Source organism: Carcharhinus amblyrhynchos, chromosome 11, assembly GCF_965287045.1.
Source record: "Carcharhinus amblyrhynchos chromosome 11, sCarAmb.v2.hapA, whole genome shotgun sequence".
Classification (NCBI taxonomy): Eukaryota; Metazoa; Chordata; class Chondrichthyes; order Carcharhiniformes; family Carcharhinidae; genus Carcharhinus; species Carcharhinus amblyrhynchos.
Window position 1 is genome coordinate 70,206,841 of NC_137334.1, and position 21,133 is coordinate 70,227,973.

The 21,133-nt window shown below is 44.4% G+C and overlaps 1 protein-coding gene across 1 annotated transcript in view; it reads right to left on the reverse strand.

Moving 5' to 3' along the window:
- LOC145349754 (von Willebrand factor D and EGF domain-containing protein) overlaps positions 1-21,133 on the reverse strand; it is a 251,269-nt gene that overhangs the window by 96,427 nt on the left and 133,709 nt on the right. Inside the window, exon 13 of the mRNA XM_080198288.1 lies at positions 7,864-8,000. Coding sequence (XP_080054414.1) covers positions 7,864-8,000 — 137 coding nt within the window. The remainder of the gene's footprint in view (positions 1-7,863; positions 8,001-21,133) is intronic.

A 21,133-nucleotide genomic window follows, 5' to 3' on the forward strand; every position in this document is an offset into this window, starting at 1 on the left:
GTCCTCAGCATTAACCAGGGCAGCGTGGAGGCACAAGGGTAAGCACTGCTGCCTCACAGCGCCAGGGTTCCGGATTCGATTCCTGACTTGGGTAACTGTCTGTGTGGCGTTTGCACATTCTCCACGCATCTGCGTGGATTTCCTCCGGGCGCTCCGGTTTCCTCCCACATCCAAAGACGTGTGGGTTAGGTGGATTGGCCATGCTAAATTGCCCTTTCGTGGCAGGGGAACAAGCTGGGATAAATGCATGGAGTTATGGGGACAGGGCCCTGGTGGGACTGTGGACTGTACTGTAGGGGTTCTATGAAGACCTTGCAATCCAAAGCGATCCTTGATTTTCAGTCACCAAAAACTGCTTTAGCCAGGTGGGGATGACCTCAAACTGTGGTCAGTGGACTTGAGGCCCTGCTAATTTCAATGCATCCCGTCACTGTCATTTTTAACTGCATCCTCGTTCTGAATAGCTAAAGTCCTAGGGCAGTTTCCTCTTTGCATATGCAAATTGGGGTCCTATTATTATTTATAGGACATCTATTTTCATGCAGAGCATGGGAGCAGTCACCACACAATATCCAACCAGTTTTACCAGGGCGGAAGCAATAAGTTTAATAATTTTTGTGGAGTTGAGTGACCAGGAGCACTTATCCAAATCCGGAACACCACACAGGTGCCCATTTGGATCAGGGAACTTGGCAGGTCGATTTAAATTAGATTTGGGCTTCAAAATTGCTCTCGCTTTTATGCTGCCAGGATGGGTGGGCAGCTGCTCCCCATACACTCCATCTGTTCAGATATAACACTGTCCGAAAGTTACGCACTAAACATATTCAACACAAGTTTTCACCTTCATGAGTTGCATCCGTTTTTTTTTAAATTGCAAGCTATCTCTATTTATTCATCTTCAGGATCTGCTTAACAAGATCTTTTATTAATGCCCCTTCCCAACATTTTACTCTGTGCATTAGTTATAAATAATTGATGAATGGATCAACAGACGAATGAATACATGTTAAATGAGGGAACCAGCTGGGTACTTCTTCAACACCATAAATTTGAGTCAGCAAAGAGATAAACAACAAGCTTGTAATTGTAACACCTTGTACATCCTCGGGACGTCCCACAGCTAATAAAGCATTTTTGAAATGTAGTGACTGGGTTACGGGAGGTGTTGGTGCACAGCAAGCTCCCACTAACAGCATCAGAATAATGACCAAATGGTCTGTTTTTGAATATTGGTTCAATGGTAAATATTGGCCAGGCTGCTTCAAATAGTATCACAGGGTTTTTCACATCCACTCAAGCACGTGAATGGGCCTCCATTTATTGTTCAAAATACATGCTTGCATTAATTCAAAGTAACAAGGCCCAAATTTTATATTTACCCTGAATGCAAGGAAAAGTGCCACCAATGGGACTTATTGAACAATCACTGCAGTGCTTTCCTGGTCTGACCTGGTGGTGAGTGAGGCTCCTCCATTCATTTATTTGTGTCGCAAGTAGGCTTACATCAACACCGCAATGAAGTTACTGTGAAAATCCCCTAGTCACCACACTTTGGTGCCTGTTTGGGTACACTGAGGGAGAACTTAGCATCGCCAATACACCTAACCAGCACATCTTTCAGACTGTGGAAGGAAACCAGAGCATCCAGAGAAAACCCATGCAGACATGGGGAGAATGTGCAGACTCTGCACAGACAGCGACCCAAGCTGGGAATCAAATCCAAGTCCCTGGTGCTGTGAGGCAGCAGTGCTAACCATTGTGATACTGTGCCAATCACTGTGCCATCATGCCGCAAATACAACAAGTTTCCATGTGGGCTGTTATGGCAGAACTATTTTTAAAGGCATTTGTTGCAAACAGATATTTTGAGCTGAGATTTTTTTTTTAAACATTAAGGATTAAGGACCAGTAAACTTGACCTGGTTTGTGGTATAAATAATGTTCTAAGTTAACAGCAAATGAACCCTGGTTCAATAAAGAGTGCAAGAGAGCATGCCAGGACCAGCACCAAGCCTACCTAGAAATGAGATGTTAATCTGGTGAAGCTTTAACACACCAAACAGTGAAAGCAACATAGACAGAGTTAAGTGATTCTACAACCAACGGATCAAATCTAAGCTCTGCAGTGCTGTGCCACATCCAGTCGTGAACGATAGTGTGCTATTAAGCAACTGACTGAAGAAGCAGCCTCCACCAATATCCCCATCCTTAATGATGGGGGATCCTACTACATCAATGCATAAGACAAGCCGGAAGCATTTACAACAATCTTCAGCCAGAAAAGTCTCGAGTGGATGATACATCTCAGCCTCCCCTGATATCCCCAGCATCGTGATGCAAATCTTCAGCCAATTCGATTCACTCCATATGATATCAAGAAACAGCCAAAGGCACTGGACACCACACCGGCAATAGGTCTGACAATATTCTGGCAATAGTACTGAAGACTTGCGCTCCAGAACTAATCGTGACCCTGGGCAAGCTGTTCCAGTATGGCTACAACACAGGCAACTAATCAACAATGTGAAAATCTACCCAGGGTACATAGGACAGAATTTTACAGTCTTGCTTGTCCCAAAACCATAAAATCCCATCCCAGGTCAACGGACCTTTCTACGTTTTACCCCTCACCTGCTCTGATTCCTGAGGTGTGCGGGGTGATAAAATTCTGGCCGTACTGTCCACAAGATGCAGGACAAATTGAATCTGGCCAATTATGAACACATCAGTTTACTATTGATCATGGAATGGGTTGTCCACAGTGCTACCATGTGGTACCTACTCAGCAATAACTTGCTCCCTGATGTTCAATCTGGGTTCCACCAGGGCCATCTGGCTCATGACCCATTATAGCCTTAGTCTACAGGCAAAACAGCTGAATTCCAGAGGTGAGGTAAGAGTGACTGCACTTGACATCAAAGTAGCATTTGACTGAGTGTGGCATCAATTCCTGACAGAATTCAAGTGAATGGAAATCAGGCAGAAGATTTTCCACTGTTTGGAGTCATACTTAGCACAAAGGAGATTATTGGAAGCCAATCAGTTCAGTTCCAGGACATTGTTGAATGAATTTTTCAGGATAATGACCTCTCCCCAGTCATAAGGTCAGAAGTGGGGATGTTCACTGATGATTGTACAATGTTGAGCATCAACTTCCCAGATACTTAAGCAGTCTGTGTCCAAATGCAGCAAGACCTGGACAATATTCAGGTTTGGGCTTATAAATGGCAAGTAACATTTACACACACAATTTATGCTGGGCAATGGCCATCTCCAAGAAGAGAGAATGTAACTATCTACTCTTGACATTCAATGACATCACCATTGCTGAATTCCCCCAGTCAACATCCTGAGGGTTCCTACTGAGCAGATACTGTCAGGGACTGACCAGACATTAATCTCTTAGCACTCTTATTAATCTCTTAACACTCTAAAGCCTGCAGTAATTCAATAAGGCAATTCACCGCAAACTTCTCAAGGACAATAAGGGATAGGCAACAAGTGTGGGCCTTGCCAACAACACCCACATGCCCGAAAGATGAAAAATAATGCTGTTATCCATTTAATTTTCTCTACTCTTATTCGCTTCCCCTTAACATCAGTTGTTCTCCAATCTATCACCCTGGTTTTTGTATTGCTTATATTCATTTTGATTCTTATCTTAAAGAATATTATATTATGGTCAATTTTTCCTAGGCTTTCCCTATTTTTATTTCTCTTATCTTCTCTAACCTTTCCCTCATTTCTGGATCCAGTAATGACCATTGTCTGTTGGGCTTCTCACACCCAATTTTGGAAGAAAGCTATTTGTTTATCCCCTTAATCTACTACTTCCACCCAACTAACTTCAGGGTAGTTGAAATCCCTCATGATTATTATCAAGTTATATAGACCAGTAGAAGTTTGTTTTGAATCTGTATGCAGTGAGTTATTTGCTCTTAGTCAGTACCTGATATTTTGACACTAGTGAGATGGCAGGTTAGATATCTACCTAACCCACAGCAAACCTATCGCCAAGGAGTTTTACTGCAAAAAGTCACTTATAAAAATGGTTCACTTAATGAGCCAATTCATAGAATCAGAGAATCCTACAGAGCAGAAGGAGGCTATTTGGCCCATTGAATCTACACTGACCATAATCCCACCCAGGCCCTAACACCATACATTTACCTTAGCCAGTCCCCCTGAATTAAAGGGCAATTTAGCATGGCCAATCCACCCAATTCTTGCACAATGACATGTTTCTGTGTGGTCAGCATCATGAGACAGCCATCCTTACCCCAAAGACTACAAAATGAATAACATAGTTAGTGGCACGGTGGCACAGTGATTAGCACTGCTGCCTTACAACACCTGGGACCCACGTTCGATTCCAGCTCAGATCACTGAACAGAATTTTACTGGCACATCCACTTGATGTTCATACAATCTCGCCTGAGGCTAACGGAGAATGCTGTTCTCCACGTCTCGCCTGCCCCTGGAATCAGAACAGGCGTGCTGGTAAAATTCCAGCCATAGTGTGTGCAGAATCTGCACATTTTTTCTGTGTCTGTGTGGCTTTCCTCCGGGTGCTCCAGTTTCATCTCACAATCCAAAAAATGTGCTGGTTAGGTGCATTAGCCGTACTAAATTCTCCCTCAATGTAACTGAAAACCGCGTTAAAGTGTGGCGACTAGGGAACTTTCACAGTAACTTGCAGTGTTAATATAAGCCTACTTGTGACAATAATAAATAAATAAATGAAGGAGCCTCATTCACTACTAGTTCACATCAGGAAAGCACTGCTGCGATATATTGCAAACTAAAACTAGGGTACAGTGGAGAATAGATGTGGTCTTTACTGGGTTTTGGTTTCATTCTGCCTGTGTACAAGCTGTGCAGCGAAACCTACTCAGCAACTTCTATGCCCTTGAAAAAAAAGTCTTGTTATCTATTGTCCCATAAATCCTTGCAGAAAGAAAGTCAATAGTTTATTTTCTTAAATAGAAATTTGGCTTGGAGATGCTACCCCAATGGAAATTAATTTTAAAGTGCGCTCATCACCCTATAATTGGTCACAAACTCTCCGGTTTATGAGGCAGACTGAAGTTTCTGTTATTGCTCAATCGTGTTTACAGCTATAATTGTTCTGTGGATAAGAGATACTAAAGGGGCACATGGGACAGGATTTTTTGGATGGTGGGGTCTTCTGCCTCACCATATGAAGGCTCAATGTGCTGTCCCACCCCCAATAAACAAACCTGCTCCACCCGATGGCCACCCTGCTGACCAGGGGGATGGTGGTGTCACTAAGCCAGCAATTCAGAGGCCCAGATTAATGCGCTGAGGTCACAGGTTCAAATTTTACCACAACAGCCGGTGGAATTTAAAATCAATTAATAAAAACCTGGAATTAAAAGTTAGCCTCAGTGATGATGACCACAAAATTACTACTGATTGTTTTTAAGAACTCGTCGGGTTCACTAATGCTGTTTAGGGAAAGTCATTGCCTTTATCAGTCCTACATGTGACTCCAGACCCACAGAGTTACAGAACAAAGAGAGCAAGGCATACGTGGTCATAGCTCCTTGAGAGTGGAGTCACAGCTGACAGGGTAGCGAAGGAGGCGTTCGGCATGCTTGGTTTCATTGGTCAGAACATTGAATACAGGAGCTGGGATGTCTTGTCGAAGTTGTACAAGACATTGGTAAGGCCACACTAGGAATACTGTGTGCAATACTGGTCACCCTATTATAGAAAGGATAATATTAAACTAGAAAGAGTGCAGAAAAGATTTAGTCAGATGCTACTGGGACTTGATGGATTGAGAAATAAAGAGAGGCTGAATAGACTGGACTTTTTTTCTCTACAGCGTAGGAGGCTGAGGGGTGATCCTACAGAGGTCTATAAAATAATGAGGGGCATAGACAAGTTAGATAGTCAATATCTTTTCCCAAAGGTAGGGGACTCTAAAACTGGAAGGCACAGGATTTAGGTGAGAGGGGAGAGATACAAAAGTGTCCAGAGGGGCAATTTTTTTTCACACAGAGGGTGGTGGGTGTCTGGAACAAGCTGCCAGAGGTAGTAGTAGAGGCTGGTACAATTTTATCTTTTAAAAAGCATTCAGATAGTTACACGGATACGATGGGTATGGAGGAATATGGGCCAAATGCGGGCAATTGGGATTAGCTTATGGGTTTTAAAACAAAGGCAGCATGGACAAGTTAGGCCAAAGGGCCTGTTTCCATGCTATAAACCTCTGATTTTAAACTGCACTCATGAAAACTATTTAATGCAATTAGGACAGCAGCTTAGTGCTGAGCAGGACACTGTGCTTGCACTGATCTGTCAACACCAAGATCAGCACATGCGCAATGGCCCTGCACTGCCAGCCTCCTGAGACCTGGCCAGCTCGATCGTTGATCAGTCCCACGACCCCCGCATCGCCGACCCTCCCACCACCCCACCCCCCCACCCCATGGCCTGGTTGCTGGCTGCCCGAACATGCCCAGGCCAGCTGCAACCCTTTATCTCTGCAGCCCCGATCTCCCAATCCCACCCCCCCCAGCTAGCAGCCTGACCCACGTGCCCACCACCCCCCCACCTCTAGCTGGAAGACCCACTCCGATGACCCCTACACACGCCAGCAGGCAGACCTACTCCCTTGGCCAGCCCCTCCCTCCCTCTGTCAGTCACCCAACTGCAGAGTGGAAGCAGGACCCCTCCCCCACCTCAACCAATCACCCCCATGAGACTCCCCCATCAGGTCCTGCCCCATTAGGCCGTGCCCAATGCCCAATGGGTAGTGCCAAGGTGCCCCTGGGCATTGCCACTTTGCTCCTTGGGCAGTGCCAGGGGCTCAGGTTGACACTGCCATGGTGGCAATGGTCATGGGGGGGCACCCTCCTGGTGCTCAACCCTCTGGGAGGCCTCAAACGCCCCCCCTCCCCTTCACTCCAGTGGGGTTGGGCCACCAGCTGCCTGCAAGTAGGGAGCTATGGTAAGCTCCACTGGGGTGAAACACTCCTGGCAGAGGGGGAGACATAAGCAGGCCCAGAGAACTCAATGTTGGTCCCACTAATACTATTTAAGTAGCATTTAAATGAGGATTTGCATACATTATATAGCTCTGCACGATTTCTGGCACAGAGCTGATGATGTTGGAAATCTAGTTGCTGGAGACGCTCAGCGGAGAACCCATGGAGCACAGCCGGATGGGAAAATCACCCCCTATATTCCTTATAAATCCCACAGCCATTTTACACGCCATGGATGGAAACTGTCCCGCACTCTTAAATCGGTCACATGTCCTGCCACAATCTGACTGGCCAGCAGTTCTGTAGCCTTAGCAGTGTGAGTGGCAACAGTGGCCAAGACTGGGCCTAGAAACAATCCCTCGACTTTCCTAAATCTCCCACCACGGGAATCGTAGTGGGCGGGACGCAGATCCATGCAAAGGTCCGTTGACTTCGGGTGGGATTTTTTGGGTTGAGCACAGCCAGAATGTCCCGCCCCCAGAGTTCCTGATCAGGTGGGTGCAGAACTTCTCAGTGGTTTGAGATGAGGCCGGGGGGAGATGGGTTGGCGGTCTTGATGGCGAGGCCAAGAGGGAGGGAGCACTTGATGTGGAAAGGGGGCTCTTGAGAGAGGTGATAATGCTTCTTACCCTAGGCCCAAGCAGGGCGATTCCTCCCTTTTCCCTGCTAGCTTCAAAATCATGGCTGATCCTGGACCTCGTCATTCCCACTGAATAATTGTGAACATGGCGGAGGTTTTGGGGCCAGTGAGATGGTCACCAGGGGAATTTATGGTGCCCCAACTGCAAACCAGCTGGTAGGGGGATCATCAAATTATTCCCATATCGCTGTATATATCCCTTACCTTTATAGCAGTAACTTCACACTGGAGATCAGGAGAGTCCCTGAAACCCAGGCCAAATACTCTGATACTGTTGCACTCGTAGACTCGGATATCACACTGGCCACTATTCTCCAGATCAGTAATCTCAGGAGGCTGATCTGAAAAAGGGAAGAATAATCACAATCATCTGCATTGAAGGGAACACTGAGTGGATATGTGGAAAAAGAAACAATTCTGACAGCGCAAACATTTTGCTCATTAGTGCTTCAAATAGTTTAATTTCAATTAATTGAACTGAGCTCCATCCTTCACAACATGATGAAAAGTGCACAACTTATTTTTAATAATCTCAATTTTAAACTTAACTTCTTGAACTGATTACAGCTCAAAACCACACAGTGGCACATTTGGTGAGCCCTACTTCCTCACAGCACCAGGGGCCCAGGTTCGATTCCTCAGCTTGGGTCACTGCCTGTCTGGAGTCTGCATGTTCTCTTTCCATGTTTGCGTGGGATTTCCTCTGGGTGCTCCGGTTTCCTCCCACTGTCCAAAAGACGTGCGGGTTAGGTGCATTGGCGATGCCAAAATTCTCCTTCAGTGTACCTGAACAGGCGCTGGAGTGTGGGGACTAAGGGATTTTCACAGTAACTTCATTGCAGGGTTAATGTAAGCACATTTCTGACAATAATAAATAAACTTTGACAACTTTAAACTTTAAAACATGTGCCGTAATACAGCAGAGAAACAAAGCTGGTGATTATGGTAATGGACACTCCGGTGACAGCTTGATCCAAATTAAACCTTGTAAACCATGAAGTCCAGGATACAAAACCCTAGTGTAACATGTTGCTGTGGACATCACGAATGATGGGTGTACTTGCTCTACTAACAGGAAAGCTATCTGTCATGACAATGCTGGAACAATGCTTGCACACTGACAAAGACAAGCCTGTACAATCTTAACTGGACAGAAAAGATCCTGTTAACCAGCCTCAGATCATTAGCCAATCGAAGTGCAGCCTTGCCACCATTTTCTGTGTGAATGGAGTTGTGCATCAAATTCATGGATCACACTGACGGGTAATATTCCATACCTGATGCCATTTATTAAACACGAATAAAGCACAGAATAACAAACAATGTGAGGAAAATGGATAGCAATGGGCCACCTCATGTTGTAACTCTAATGCACAGCTTCAGGTGATCGTGAGGATCCATTTAAAACACAACATTGTTGATGGGTGGGGGAAGCTCATCACTGCTTCGGATGGAGGCTTTGCAGCCATTTAACACTCCGCAGAACAAAAGTACTGAACAGAACATAACCTCATCACGAGGTGCAAAGACTGATGAGAGGCGATTTCTCTCCACACCTTTGGGGAAATAAGTACCACAGCAACAACAAAACCGTTGTCTGTTTGCATTCTGACACGTTTAACTTTGGTAAGTCTGGATTTTTTTCTGCCTTTTGCATCTGAAGTTACTCAAAAAAAATGTGCCCTAATTCCCAGTATCTTCAAAATTGTTTTCACTGGTTTTACTAACCAGGTAAATGCTTTGTAACGTTTTCACTCATGTTGGTACAGTATACATCTGTTTGACTTACCATGGGGCAGAAACTCAGATCATAGATCATAGAATCCCTGCAGTGCAGAAGGCCGCCATTTGGCCCATCGAGTCTGCACTGGCCATAATCCCACCCAGGGCCTGATCCCCATAACACCAAGCATTTACCTTATCTGGTCTCCCTGACACTAAGGGTCAATTTACCATGGCCAATCCACCTAACCTACATATCTTTGTCCTGAGGGGGTAAACCGGAGCACCCAGAGGAAAGCCATGCAGATGCAGCAAGAACGTGTAGTCTCCACACAGATAGTAATCCAAGCCAGGAATTGAACCAAGGTCCCTGGTGCTGTGAGGCAGCAGTGTTAACCACTGTGCTACTGTGCCACTCCTAATCATTGTTCCACCGTGCTGCCCTTGGACATCTCGGACAGTATCCCAGCACGTGCAGTTTGTAGTGGTCGCCTGTTATACACCTAGCCCAATGTAAGGTTCCATTGACTTCCACAGAAACGAATGTGGAACAGCAATTATAAAAGCTGGTCACTGTTGGCTGAACTGCTGCCAAGACTAATTCCCAGCCCTGAAACTTATAGTACACATCTTCTGTGTGCTTTAGCAAAAATGATCTGCAAGTGAATGTTAACTTATGCAAATATATGTTCATTAAAAGCTACTTGTTCTAATCAATGCACAATATTCCAGGCTCATACAGCCTGTGTTGGAAGAATGCGCTCGCGAGGATGAGATTTTCACTGTCGGGATGATGGGTGGGCGTGGGCAGCAGTCAGCCCAGCTGCCATGGAAGAAGTTTGGAGGCAGTCATAGAGACTGCCAATTGCCAAGGTGGGCTGCTTAAAGGCTCGACTCAGTGCTGTGGGATTTTGCTGCAGTTATAATGAAAACAGAAAGGCACTCTAGCTCTCACACACCCCATACATGGTACTCATGCACCCCACCCACCCCCATGGCCCTTCATGTCACCCATGCCAAGATATGCCCCCCAATTTCTTCTTGACCCTCAAGACCCCCATGCCCATCAATGCCACTTGTCCATTCACCCAACAGTACACTGCATAGAAGCAATCAACTCTATAGTGGAGTAGGCTGTGTAAAAAAAAGCTTTTAAAAAGCCATTCATTCATAAGTTCCCACTTAAAAAGAATTATTTTTACTATAGCCCAATGGAAGTGTCAATTGTCTAGGTGCATTAAAGTGTCAATAAAAGAAATTGCAAGCACTTGAAATTTCTTTATCTCATCTAAATAAACATTGATAAAATGTATAGTATGTATCAAAGAACCAGAATTCTCAATTAAGCATTATTTTCCCTGGGACTCAGATATTCCAATGGAATCATCACAACTCAGTATAAAACCAGGCCATAAAGTTGAAATGAATATTTTCTAAGAATGTAATTCATTATTTGCTCCCACAAAATTTCAGATTTTTTTTTGATTTGCATAAGAATTAGAAACCTCCGTTAGTGTTGGAGGATTAATGATTAATTTAGTACCACCAGGAGTTCAGAACAGCGCTAGAATCAACTACATAAAGGTCTAGTAAATGGCATCTGTATTCTACAAAATTGCCTGCAAAATAGAAAATATTGAATTGCTGTCTCAAAGTAATTGTTTGCGGTCCAACCAGAGTCTGTATTATGTTTTCCAAATGGAAGAGAGGTCTTCTGGTGAAAGCATTAATTTGCAGGAATGTCATACAGGCAGTATCTGCTCAACTAATATTCTGTAAATAATTAATAAACAAGCTGTAAATGGTACACACTATTATGTTGAAGCACAAGGTTCACAGAAAATACACAGTGTACAATTGTTCCAAATATATTTAAAAAGTCAAATTAGCAAGTATAGAACAACACAAAAATGTAAAGACAACATACATTGTAAAACGTGCTAGTATGTTGTCCAAATATTGTAAAATGTTAAAATACAAATAGCCATTCAAACAGGTCACAATTCAAAATTTAGGATTTTGGGTGCAAAATGCAAACGTGTTAATTTAGGATGCGGTTGCTTTTTAAAATGTCTGCCTTGAGCTTCAGCTGAATGTGTTGAATTTGCACAGCCACAGGGCATGATCTTAACTGCTGTTCATGCCACACTCCTGCTGCAGCGAGGTTGGAGAATTTGGCGGCCAGCCAAATCTCTGTTCGCTGTTGCAGGTTGTGAAAATAAAATAAAAGTCAGTCTTATTTATTAGTCACAAGTGGGCTTACATTAACACTGCCATGAAGGTACTGTGAAAATCCCCTAGTCACTACACTCCGGAGCCTGTTCGGGCACACAGAGGGAGAATTTAACATGGCCAATGCACCTAACCAGCACGTCTTTTGGACTGTAGGAGGTAACCAGAGCACCCAGATGAAACCCACATAGACACAGGGAGAACGTGCCCATTCACCCAACTATATACTGTACAGAAGCCCAACTCCACACAGACAACGACCTAAGCTGGGAATCGAACTCCGGTCCCTGCCGCTGTGAGGTAGCAGTGCTCACCACTGTGCAAAACCTGCCGGTGTGAACGATGGTAGGGTTCCGGTAGTGGAGCATTTCCTCAATAATTTACATATCAAACATAATTCTACAAAATGTTAAAGATGCCAGTCACTGACTAATACTTTGACCAGTGTGACTATTGATAACTGTTCGGAAACATTACAGAGTAACTCATCTGCCTGTTGCTTACTACCATGAATGTTTGCAGTTTTTAATGAATATGATAGATGCCGCTGTTTCTCAAATGACCTTCCTCATGTATAATTATCTTGTCTGATTTGCTTTCATTTTTTTTCTCTCTAATAGCTTGATTAAAGTCACTGCTGAGGCTGCTTTATGTTACAACAAACATATCCCTCGTGAGACATATTATCCAAATCACGTGGCATGAACAAAACGCTGTCCTATTAAGGGCACCAATGAAACGCTCCTTAGCATTTGCATACTTCAACTCACACCTACCTGTCACTAACATAGAAGAAATAAAGAGAAACCTGCCCTCAAACGCCAACTAGCCTTTTCGTGATAAGGCAGGCAAGTCCCAAATTACTAGAAAGGAGACAAATAACAAATGCACTCTACTGGGATATTCTCCCAGAAAGAGACCTTTGGCCTTTGAAAAATGAAATAAAATGTAAACGTTTACAATGTTATTGAATGCTAATTTGAAACAAATTTCATTTATGGGATACAATTCTTTGGAAAACTGAAAGGCACAACACAAAGAGGAGATAGATTCTAAAATTTCAAATGTCACAATGGTGAGAATAATGGAGTGGAGTGATCAGCACTGGTCTCTCAATCATGCTCCACATCACAATCCTTCCTCACTCAGTCACTCTTTCAGGGAGTTGGGGGTTTCATACCAGTACTGGGGGTGAAGCGGAGTCTAAACGTGCTGCTGACCCTGGCTTCTGAGTACACAGGCACCATCTCATAAAGGTACCCCAATCTCAGAGTGCACTGGAGGCTCCTCCCTCATCCCAAGGACATCGGGACCCCTACCCCCTCAACACATGTAGCCCCACCCTCCTCCCTGATACGTGTCACCAGCACTGGGGCTTTCTCGATGTGTATCCCTGAGCAACCCCCCACATGCACCCCCCCCATCTTGGCCCCGGATATGTTCCCACATCAGGACCCCTGACAAACCAACCCCCCCTCCCAACATGACCCTTGACACGCTCCCCCCGCAAGACCGCCTTTATGATCCATCACTGCAGGACACCGTTCTGCACAACTCCCCTGTCCCCCCTCAGCCCCCACCCCGGCACACTGGCAGTGTCCAACTGGCCCCACTGGGCTGATCGATGGCCACTGCCCCATGGGCACCAGTGTGCTAGGTGGGCACTGTCCGATGGACACCGTACACCCATGCCCCAACCACCCTGGAGTTTCAGTGGCCTCTGAGCTTCCCAGCATGACCACTGCACCAGGTTTCCGCTGGTCAAGACCAGTATTGATTCTCACCATTATCGTGCTACACCAGAGGCCGGTGAATTTTATGCCCTGGGATTTGAATGGGCTACAAACTGTTTGATGCCAGGTGTGAAATGGATTTTTAGACCTATATGTGGTCGCTTTTGAGGAATGGGGGGTAGCGGGGGGAAGTACCGTGAATAATCTTGGGAGGTCATGGTCGCCAGGCCACAGCTGTGGAAGCTGGTTGTCCGGTAGTGGAGTTCCTCCCCCCACCCCCCAAACTTAAATGGTAAAATATTGCAGCCTGTTGCTGTGCAGAGGGACCTGGGTGTCCTTGTGCGTGAATTCATAACATTGGTTTGCAGATGCAGCAAGTAATTAAGACGACAAATGGAATTTTGTCCTTCATTGCTTGAGGGATGGAGTTTAAAAACAGGGAAGCTATGTTGCAGCTGTATAAGGTACTGGTGAAGCTAAACCTGGAGTACTTGTTTTTCCCTGCATGATTTTGTAAAGATAATTTTTCGATACTTCATGTTAACATATTTATTAATTCAATTAGCTAATGTCTATCCCTTGCTGGAATTGGGTTCATATAGACGTTAAGGGAAGATGAAATTAGGGCTCTGACAAATGGTTTTCTAGACTCAAAATGTTGGCACTATTCTCTCTCCAGAGATACTGTCAGACCTGCTAAGATTTCCCACCAGTTTCTGTTTTTGTTTCAGATTCCAGCATCACAGCACTTTGCTTTTATATCATGGAATTAGGTTTAATTGTGCTGATCCTTCTTTGATGGAAGAGTCTACTGAATGTACTGTCTAGACTCAGATGAAAAAATGGCTAGAAGGATGAGGAATTGGAGGATAAGCGGTTCCTCTCAAATGATCCCCCAATAAGGATTTAAAACTTTCACAATGAAGGAAGAAAACTGGCAGAAAAAGGGGCAAACAAAAACACAGGAGTTTTGTTTTGGAACAGGAACTTCTGACGCTGATTCAATCATAATTCCGAACAGAACTCTCTGTCCCACATCAATTCGTGATATGGAGATGCCAGCGTTGGACTGGGGTAACCACACTAAGAAATGTCACAACACCAGATTAAAGTCCAACAGGTTTATTTGGTAGTAAAAGCCACAAGCTCTTGGAGCGCTGCCCCTTCATCAGGCGAGTGGAATTTCAGTTCACAAACAGGACATATAAAGATACAAACTCAATTTACAAAATAATGGTTAGAATGCGAGTCTTTACAGGTAATCAAGTCTTAAAGCTACAAACAATGTGAGTGGAGAGAGGGTTAAGCACGGGTTAAAGAGACGTGTATTGTCTCCAGCCAGGACAGTTAGTGAGATGTTGCAAGCCCAGGCAAGTCAAGTCGTGGGGGTTACAGATAGTGTGACATGAATCCAAGATCTCGGTTGAAGCCATCCTCATGTGTGCAGAATTTAGCTTTCAGTCTTTGCTCAGCGACTCTGCTCTGTTGTACAGAAAGTGTGACATGTCAATTCAACAGAGGATGGGTGTTGGCAAGAATTAGGTCATCTTGTCAAAGCATTCACCTGTATGGGTGGCATGGTGGTACAGTGGTTCACACTGCTGCTTCATGGTGCCAAGGGCTTGGGCTCAATTCCAGCTTTGGGTCACTGTCTGTCTGGAGTTTATACATTCTCCCTGTGTCTGTGTGGGTTTCCTCTGGGTGCTCCAATTAGGTACACTGGCCATGCTAAATTGCCCCTTAGTGTCCCAAGATGTATAGGTTAGATTAGCCAGGGTAAACGTATGCGGTTACGGGTTTGGGTTAGGGTAGGGGAGTCATCATTTGGTCGAGAGTTAGTTGGCTCAGTGTGTAGTTGGGCCAGGTTTAGTTATGTCTGACTGTCAGTGAAGGGTAGTTGGATCTGGAAGGGACGTAGTCAGGTCTGGTTGAGTGGATAGTCTGGTGGTAATCGGCTTGGATGGGTAGTTAGAGGGAGGTAGTTAGATCTGGTCATCGGGATAAATCGGATGGTCAAGTGGGATAGATGACGGTGGGCGTTTGGATCAGGAATGGAGTGAAGAACAACATGGTGACACAGTGGTTTGCACTGCTGCCTCAGGGACCCAGGTTCAATTATGGCCTCGGGTCACTGTCTGTGTGGAGTGAGCACATTCTCCCGTGCCTATGTGGGTTTTATCCAGTTTCCACCCTCAGACCAAAAAATGTGCAGGTTAGATAGCTTGGCCATGTTAAAATGCTACTTAGTTTCCAAAAATCTGTAAGGTAGGAGGTTTAGTGGGGCAAATGCATGGGGTTACAGGAATAATGCAGATGGGAGGGCCTGGGTGGGATGTTCTTCCAGAGACTTGGCACAGACTCGATAGGCCAGATGGCTTCTTTCTGCATTGTAGGGATTCTATGATTCTCGTCCAGATGTTAGACCAGGATCTATCTAACATCTCCTGGGAAGCTCTCCAGGCAAGTCGCGTGGATCTAACTCAGACTCATGCTCAGAGTCAGGCATTCACACATGCTTCTGAGGAGTAGGAAAACTGCCCATTGGAAGATTAAACTTCCCAGGAAATTTCCATGCAGGACAGGGTTTTTGCAGGGTCCTGACGTGCATCTTCAATCATACCTCTGGTCGCGGCTGGAAGCTTTGGGCCAAATTGTCCACTCAGACAGACAACCAGTAATTACATATTCTGTCCCTTTAACCTTGACTACTCTGCACAGAGTGAATTTGAGAGATCAAGTGTGTGAAATGTTATAGATCTGCTGTTCATGGTGCAGGGCACCGTATGAGATTATGAATTGAAAGCATTATCCAAGCAATGTAATACACAACATGAAGTATATTGACTTGAATTTAATATCGCTGACATATGTTAATACCAACACCTAACTCGTCCGACTGACAACACCAATCATGTAAAATATCACTTCCCATTTTCAGAATATATGATGAAAAGAGTTGTTGAGAAAAGAACTGGTAGATACAGATTAATACTTCTGCAACTTTAAATTAATCGTCCCATCCCCAATTTATGACCAGCATTTTCCTCTAGAGTGAAAATGGTAATGTTTTATACTTCTTTTTCACTAATGTTGCTGAACAAAGCCATCCAGTCCTTTATCACATCATTATTGCATTCAAAAGTGGGCAACTAATCTCAGTTTACTTCAGATGTTCAGAGGCTGCTTCTTGTTTCATGTGCATTTTACGGAACATATTTTACAATGAATCAATCATTGGTCTCACATTTCACATGTTAATGGCACCGCGCTTGCGAATTTAATCCACCTCTGCAAAAAATATTTTTTCTAAGTGCCTTCTGCTAAATTGAATTGCTGAATAAATAATAACAATAAGGAGAATGCTAATCGAGCATGGCAGGAGTGTGTAGGCAAATTAGGCTAGAGTTTGAAAAAAAATAGTAAAAAAGACAGAATGAAAAGCTCTGTATCTAAATGCCCACAGCATCTGTAACAAAACAGATGAATCGTCAGCTGAGATAGAAATAAATAGTGACGTGGCAATAAGGTGACCAAGGTTGAGACTTGAATATTCAAGGGTACTTGACATTCAGTAAGGACAAGAAATGAGGACAAGGTGGAGTTTAATAAGGATGACATTATGTGCAACAGTGATAGCTGACCTTGGTTTTAAAGATCAAAATGTAGATTCAGCGTAGAGATAAAAAATAGCGAACAAAGGTAAGAAGTCACATGAGTAATTTATAAGTTCTCTAAAGATAACTACACTGTCGAACAGGGTGTACAAGAAGATGTAATTAGGGTTTGTGAGAAAAGTATGACGATGGTTCTGAAAGAAATGGCGGAGGTGATAGTGGATGCCTTGGTGGTTATTTTCCAGACGTCGCTGGATTTTGGGGAAGTGCCGGATGATTGGAAAACGGCTAATGTTACGCCGTTGTTTAAGAAGGGTGCCAGGCAAAAGGCAGGGAATTATAGGCCGGTTAGTTTAACATCTGTGGTGGGTAAAATGTTAGAATCTGTCATTAAGGAGGAAATTGCGAGGCATCTCGAAGGGAATTGCTTGATAGAGCAGACGCAGCACGGTTTCATTAAAGGGAAGTCGTGTCTGACAAATTTACTGGAGTTCTATGAGGATGTGTCTAGGGCGGTGGATAGAGGACAGCCAGTGGATGTGGTCTTTCTAGATTTTCAGAAGGCGTTTGACAAAGTACCTCACAAGAGGTTATTGCAGAAGGTCGAGGGACATGGAGTTGGGGGTAGGGTGTTAGCGTGGATAGAGGATTGGTTGTCAAATAGGAGGCAGAGAGTGGGGGTCAACGGGTGCTATTCGGATTGGCGGATGGTGACTAGTGGAGTGCCCCAGGGGTTGGTGCTGGGGCCTCAGCTTTTTACCATTTATATAGATGATCTGGAGGAGGGAACCGAGTGTAGGGTGTCGAAATTTGCTGATGACACCAAGATAGGGGGAATGGCAAATTGTGCGGAGGGTGTGGAGAGTCTGCAGAAGGATCTAGATAGGCTGGGCGAATGGACCAGGAAATGGCAAATGGAATTTAACGTTGGCAAGTGTGAGGTGGTCCACTTTGGTAGGAAGAATGGTAGGAAGGACTATTACTTACGGGGCGAAAAACTGCAGCAGGCATCGGTGCAGAGGGACCTCGGGGTCCTTGTGCATGAGTCGCAAAAACCCAGCTTGCAGGTGCAGCAGGTGGTCAGGAAGGCGAATGGGATGCTGGCCTTCATAGCGAGGGGGATTGAATATAAAAGTAGGGAGGTCTTGCTGCAGCTGTATAGGGCATTGGTGAGGCCGCAACTGGAGTACTGTGTGCAGTTTTGGGCACCGCACCTGCGCAAAGATATTTTGGCCTTGGAGGGAGTGCAGAGGAGGTTTACTAGGCTGATACCGGAGTTGAGGGGGTTGAGCTATGAGGAGAGGCTGAATAAACTGGGCTTGTACTCGTTAGAGTTTAGAAGAATGAGGGGAGATCTCATTGAGACTTATAAGATGATGAATGGGATGGATAGGATAGAGGTGGAGAGACTCTTCCCGCTCAAAAAAGACAGTAGGACTAGGGGGCACAGCCTCAAGATAAAAGGGGGGCGGTTTAGAACGGAGTTGAGGAGGAACTTCTTCACTCAAAGGGTGGTGAATCTCTGGAATTCTCTGCCCGTTGAAGTGGTGGAGGCTGCCTCGCTAAATATTTTTAAGATACGGGTTGATGGGTTTTTGATAAGAGAGGGGATTAAGGGTTATGGGGAGAAAGCGGGAAAGTGGAACTGAGCAGCGACAGATCAGCCATGATCTTATTGAATGGCGGGGCAGGCTCGAAGGGCTAGATGGCCTACTCCTGCTCCTATTTCTTATGTTATTATGTTCTTATGTTCTTATGATACTCATGGGCGATTTTGACCTAAATATCAGATTGGCAAAGGTCGCCAGGAAAATTAGTTGAGTGTTTTTGGGACAACCTCTTGTGGAGCAGGGTGTTCTAGAAACAACCAGAGAGCAGCCTATTCCAGACCTACCAGCATGAAATCAGGCAGGATAAATTAATGGCCTCATAGTAAAGGAGCCCCCTGGTAGCAGTGATTGGATTTTGTATGCAGGTTGAGGGTGGGAAGAGAGTGAGCTGAAAATTAGTGCTTTTAACTTAAATCTAAAAACAATAAAACAAACTGATTCTCCTCCCATCACTCCAATAGATGAATATTCAGCAAAACATAAAACGGTTTATAGTCTATGTTGATGTTGTCTTATGTGGCTTTAGGCCAAGACTCAATTTAATACAGTAGGGGGAAGACGAGGGAGGTTGTTTGTACTGGGACAAAAAAAACATTGAAACGAGAAGCAAACTCAGCATCTTACTGACTTGCCCACATCTGCCCTTAGCCTGCTGCAATGCTCCAGTGAAGCCCAATGTGCACTGCAGGAGCCGCACCTCATCTTCTGATTGGGTTCAACAACTTTAGACTGTAACTATTCTCCTCCAGCTTGTTTTTTTTTAAATCCCGAATATCTTTTCTCCCAATGCAAGAACCCCCACCCTCCAAGCCCCAACCTGGGCCATCTGTCACTTGTTACACTTTGCTTTCACTGAGTACTGACCTTTATTCTCTCATTAACACATTCTGACATCTAAACTTAATCCAGCTATTCCTCCTGCCATTAACGTTTCTTCTGTCTTGTGACATACACTCCTTTGTTATAACCTATCCATCTCTCACCTATTGTTGACTTTTCACCCTGTTCTAGTCGCTCCACCCCCCCTTACACAGTATATAATCCAACACACTTCTCCTTTTTGTTAGCTCTGAAGATGTCATGTGGATTCCAAACATTAACTCTATTCTCTCTCCACACAGATGCTGTCAGGCCTGCTGAGTCTCTCCAACATTTTCAGTTTTTGTTCCACAAATCAGCTGTCGAGAAGAATCTAGAAAATATTCAAGAGTCGTGACTACAAAGCTAGCGAAGAACAAGAAACCTTCTCTCTCCCAACACCTTCTTAATCTACTGAGTCTATCTGAAAAGGCAAACGCTGGATTACCTCAACTACAAAAACCATCACAACTGCTAGATGCAATTCCTTCGACTTCAACCCATAACTCCAGACAACCAACATATCAACTGCAAGCCAGAGGCCTGCGATGTAATCATAAAGAACTGAACTGAATTTTATCTTTATAAATACTTTTTATATTTATCTGTATTTATCCTCTGTATGTAATCACTATTACTTTCACTTGAGCAACTTACAGTAGTTCTGCAATAAATGAACCTTTATCGTTTTGAAAACTAAAGTTTTGCTGCTAGTTACATTTCAGTTGAATCACTCAAATTCCAAAAGGGGTTACACAAATTCTCAGCTCATGGATCACTTTGAGGAATCCCTCTTAAGTGGCTGTGTCACTCTCAAAGTCAGGTACGCAACACTTGGCAAGAAGCTTGGTGCTGGGGATCTTGGCCTGCCAACTGACGCTGCAGACTGATTTCAAATGGTGAAGATAGAATATTTTTAGTTGCTTTGTGTGATGCCAATAGTTTGTTGCAGTCTCACACCCATCAAGAGGTTATGCAAGAACCACTGCATGAATGTTAATTCTAAGACATTCTGAAGCCTGGGAATGAGCCTTTTCAAACACTGAACTTGCTTTTCCAAGATGATGATTGATTGTGTCATCAAGCATCTTGGGAAAACCTCTCTGCTGAACAGACGGGTGGTGTTGTTGATAGTGACTAAGGATCTTGGTGTCTGTTATGAGGAGTAGGTTGACCCAAGATTTAGGTCATCTTCGGATCTACCGTTCGGACAAAGAATTGTAAGGCTAGGGCAAAGCAATTAACAACAGCTGACTCCTCGAGAGATGTGCTATGAGAGCGCAGTCATCTGCGAACAGTGATTCACTCAGGAGCTGCTGAGCTCACAATTATTGAGCCTTTTCAAGTTGTAGAGTTTGCTGTCAGTCCTGAATTGAATGTGTAGTCCTGTACCAAAATTTCGAGTGTGTGCAGGAACGTAGCCAAGGAGCATTTGACAAATTGTGCAGGAGCCAATACACAGCCTTGCTTGATGCCATTGGAGAAAGGCATCCGGTGGCACTGCATCACACTGGTTTTCATGAAACAAGCGAATGATATTGATCAACTTTCAAAGGCAGCTATATTTATAAAGAACCTTCCAGAGTTCTTCCCAGTTAATTGTGTCAAAGCCACATGGTGCATCCATGTTGTTTTCAGTTTGTCTACTTGCTGGAGGACTGTGTTTGTGATGGTTAGATCAAACTCATAGCCCTAGGAGAGAAGG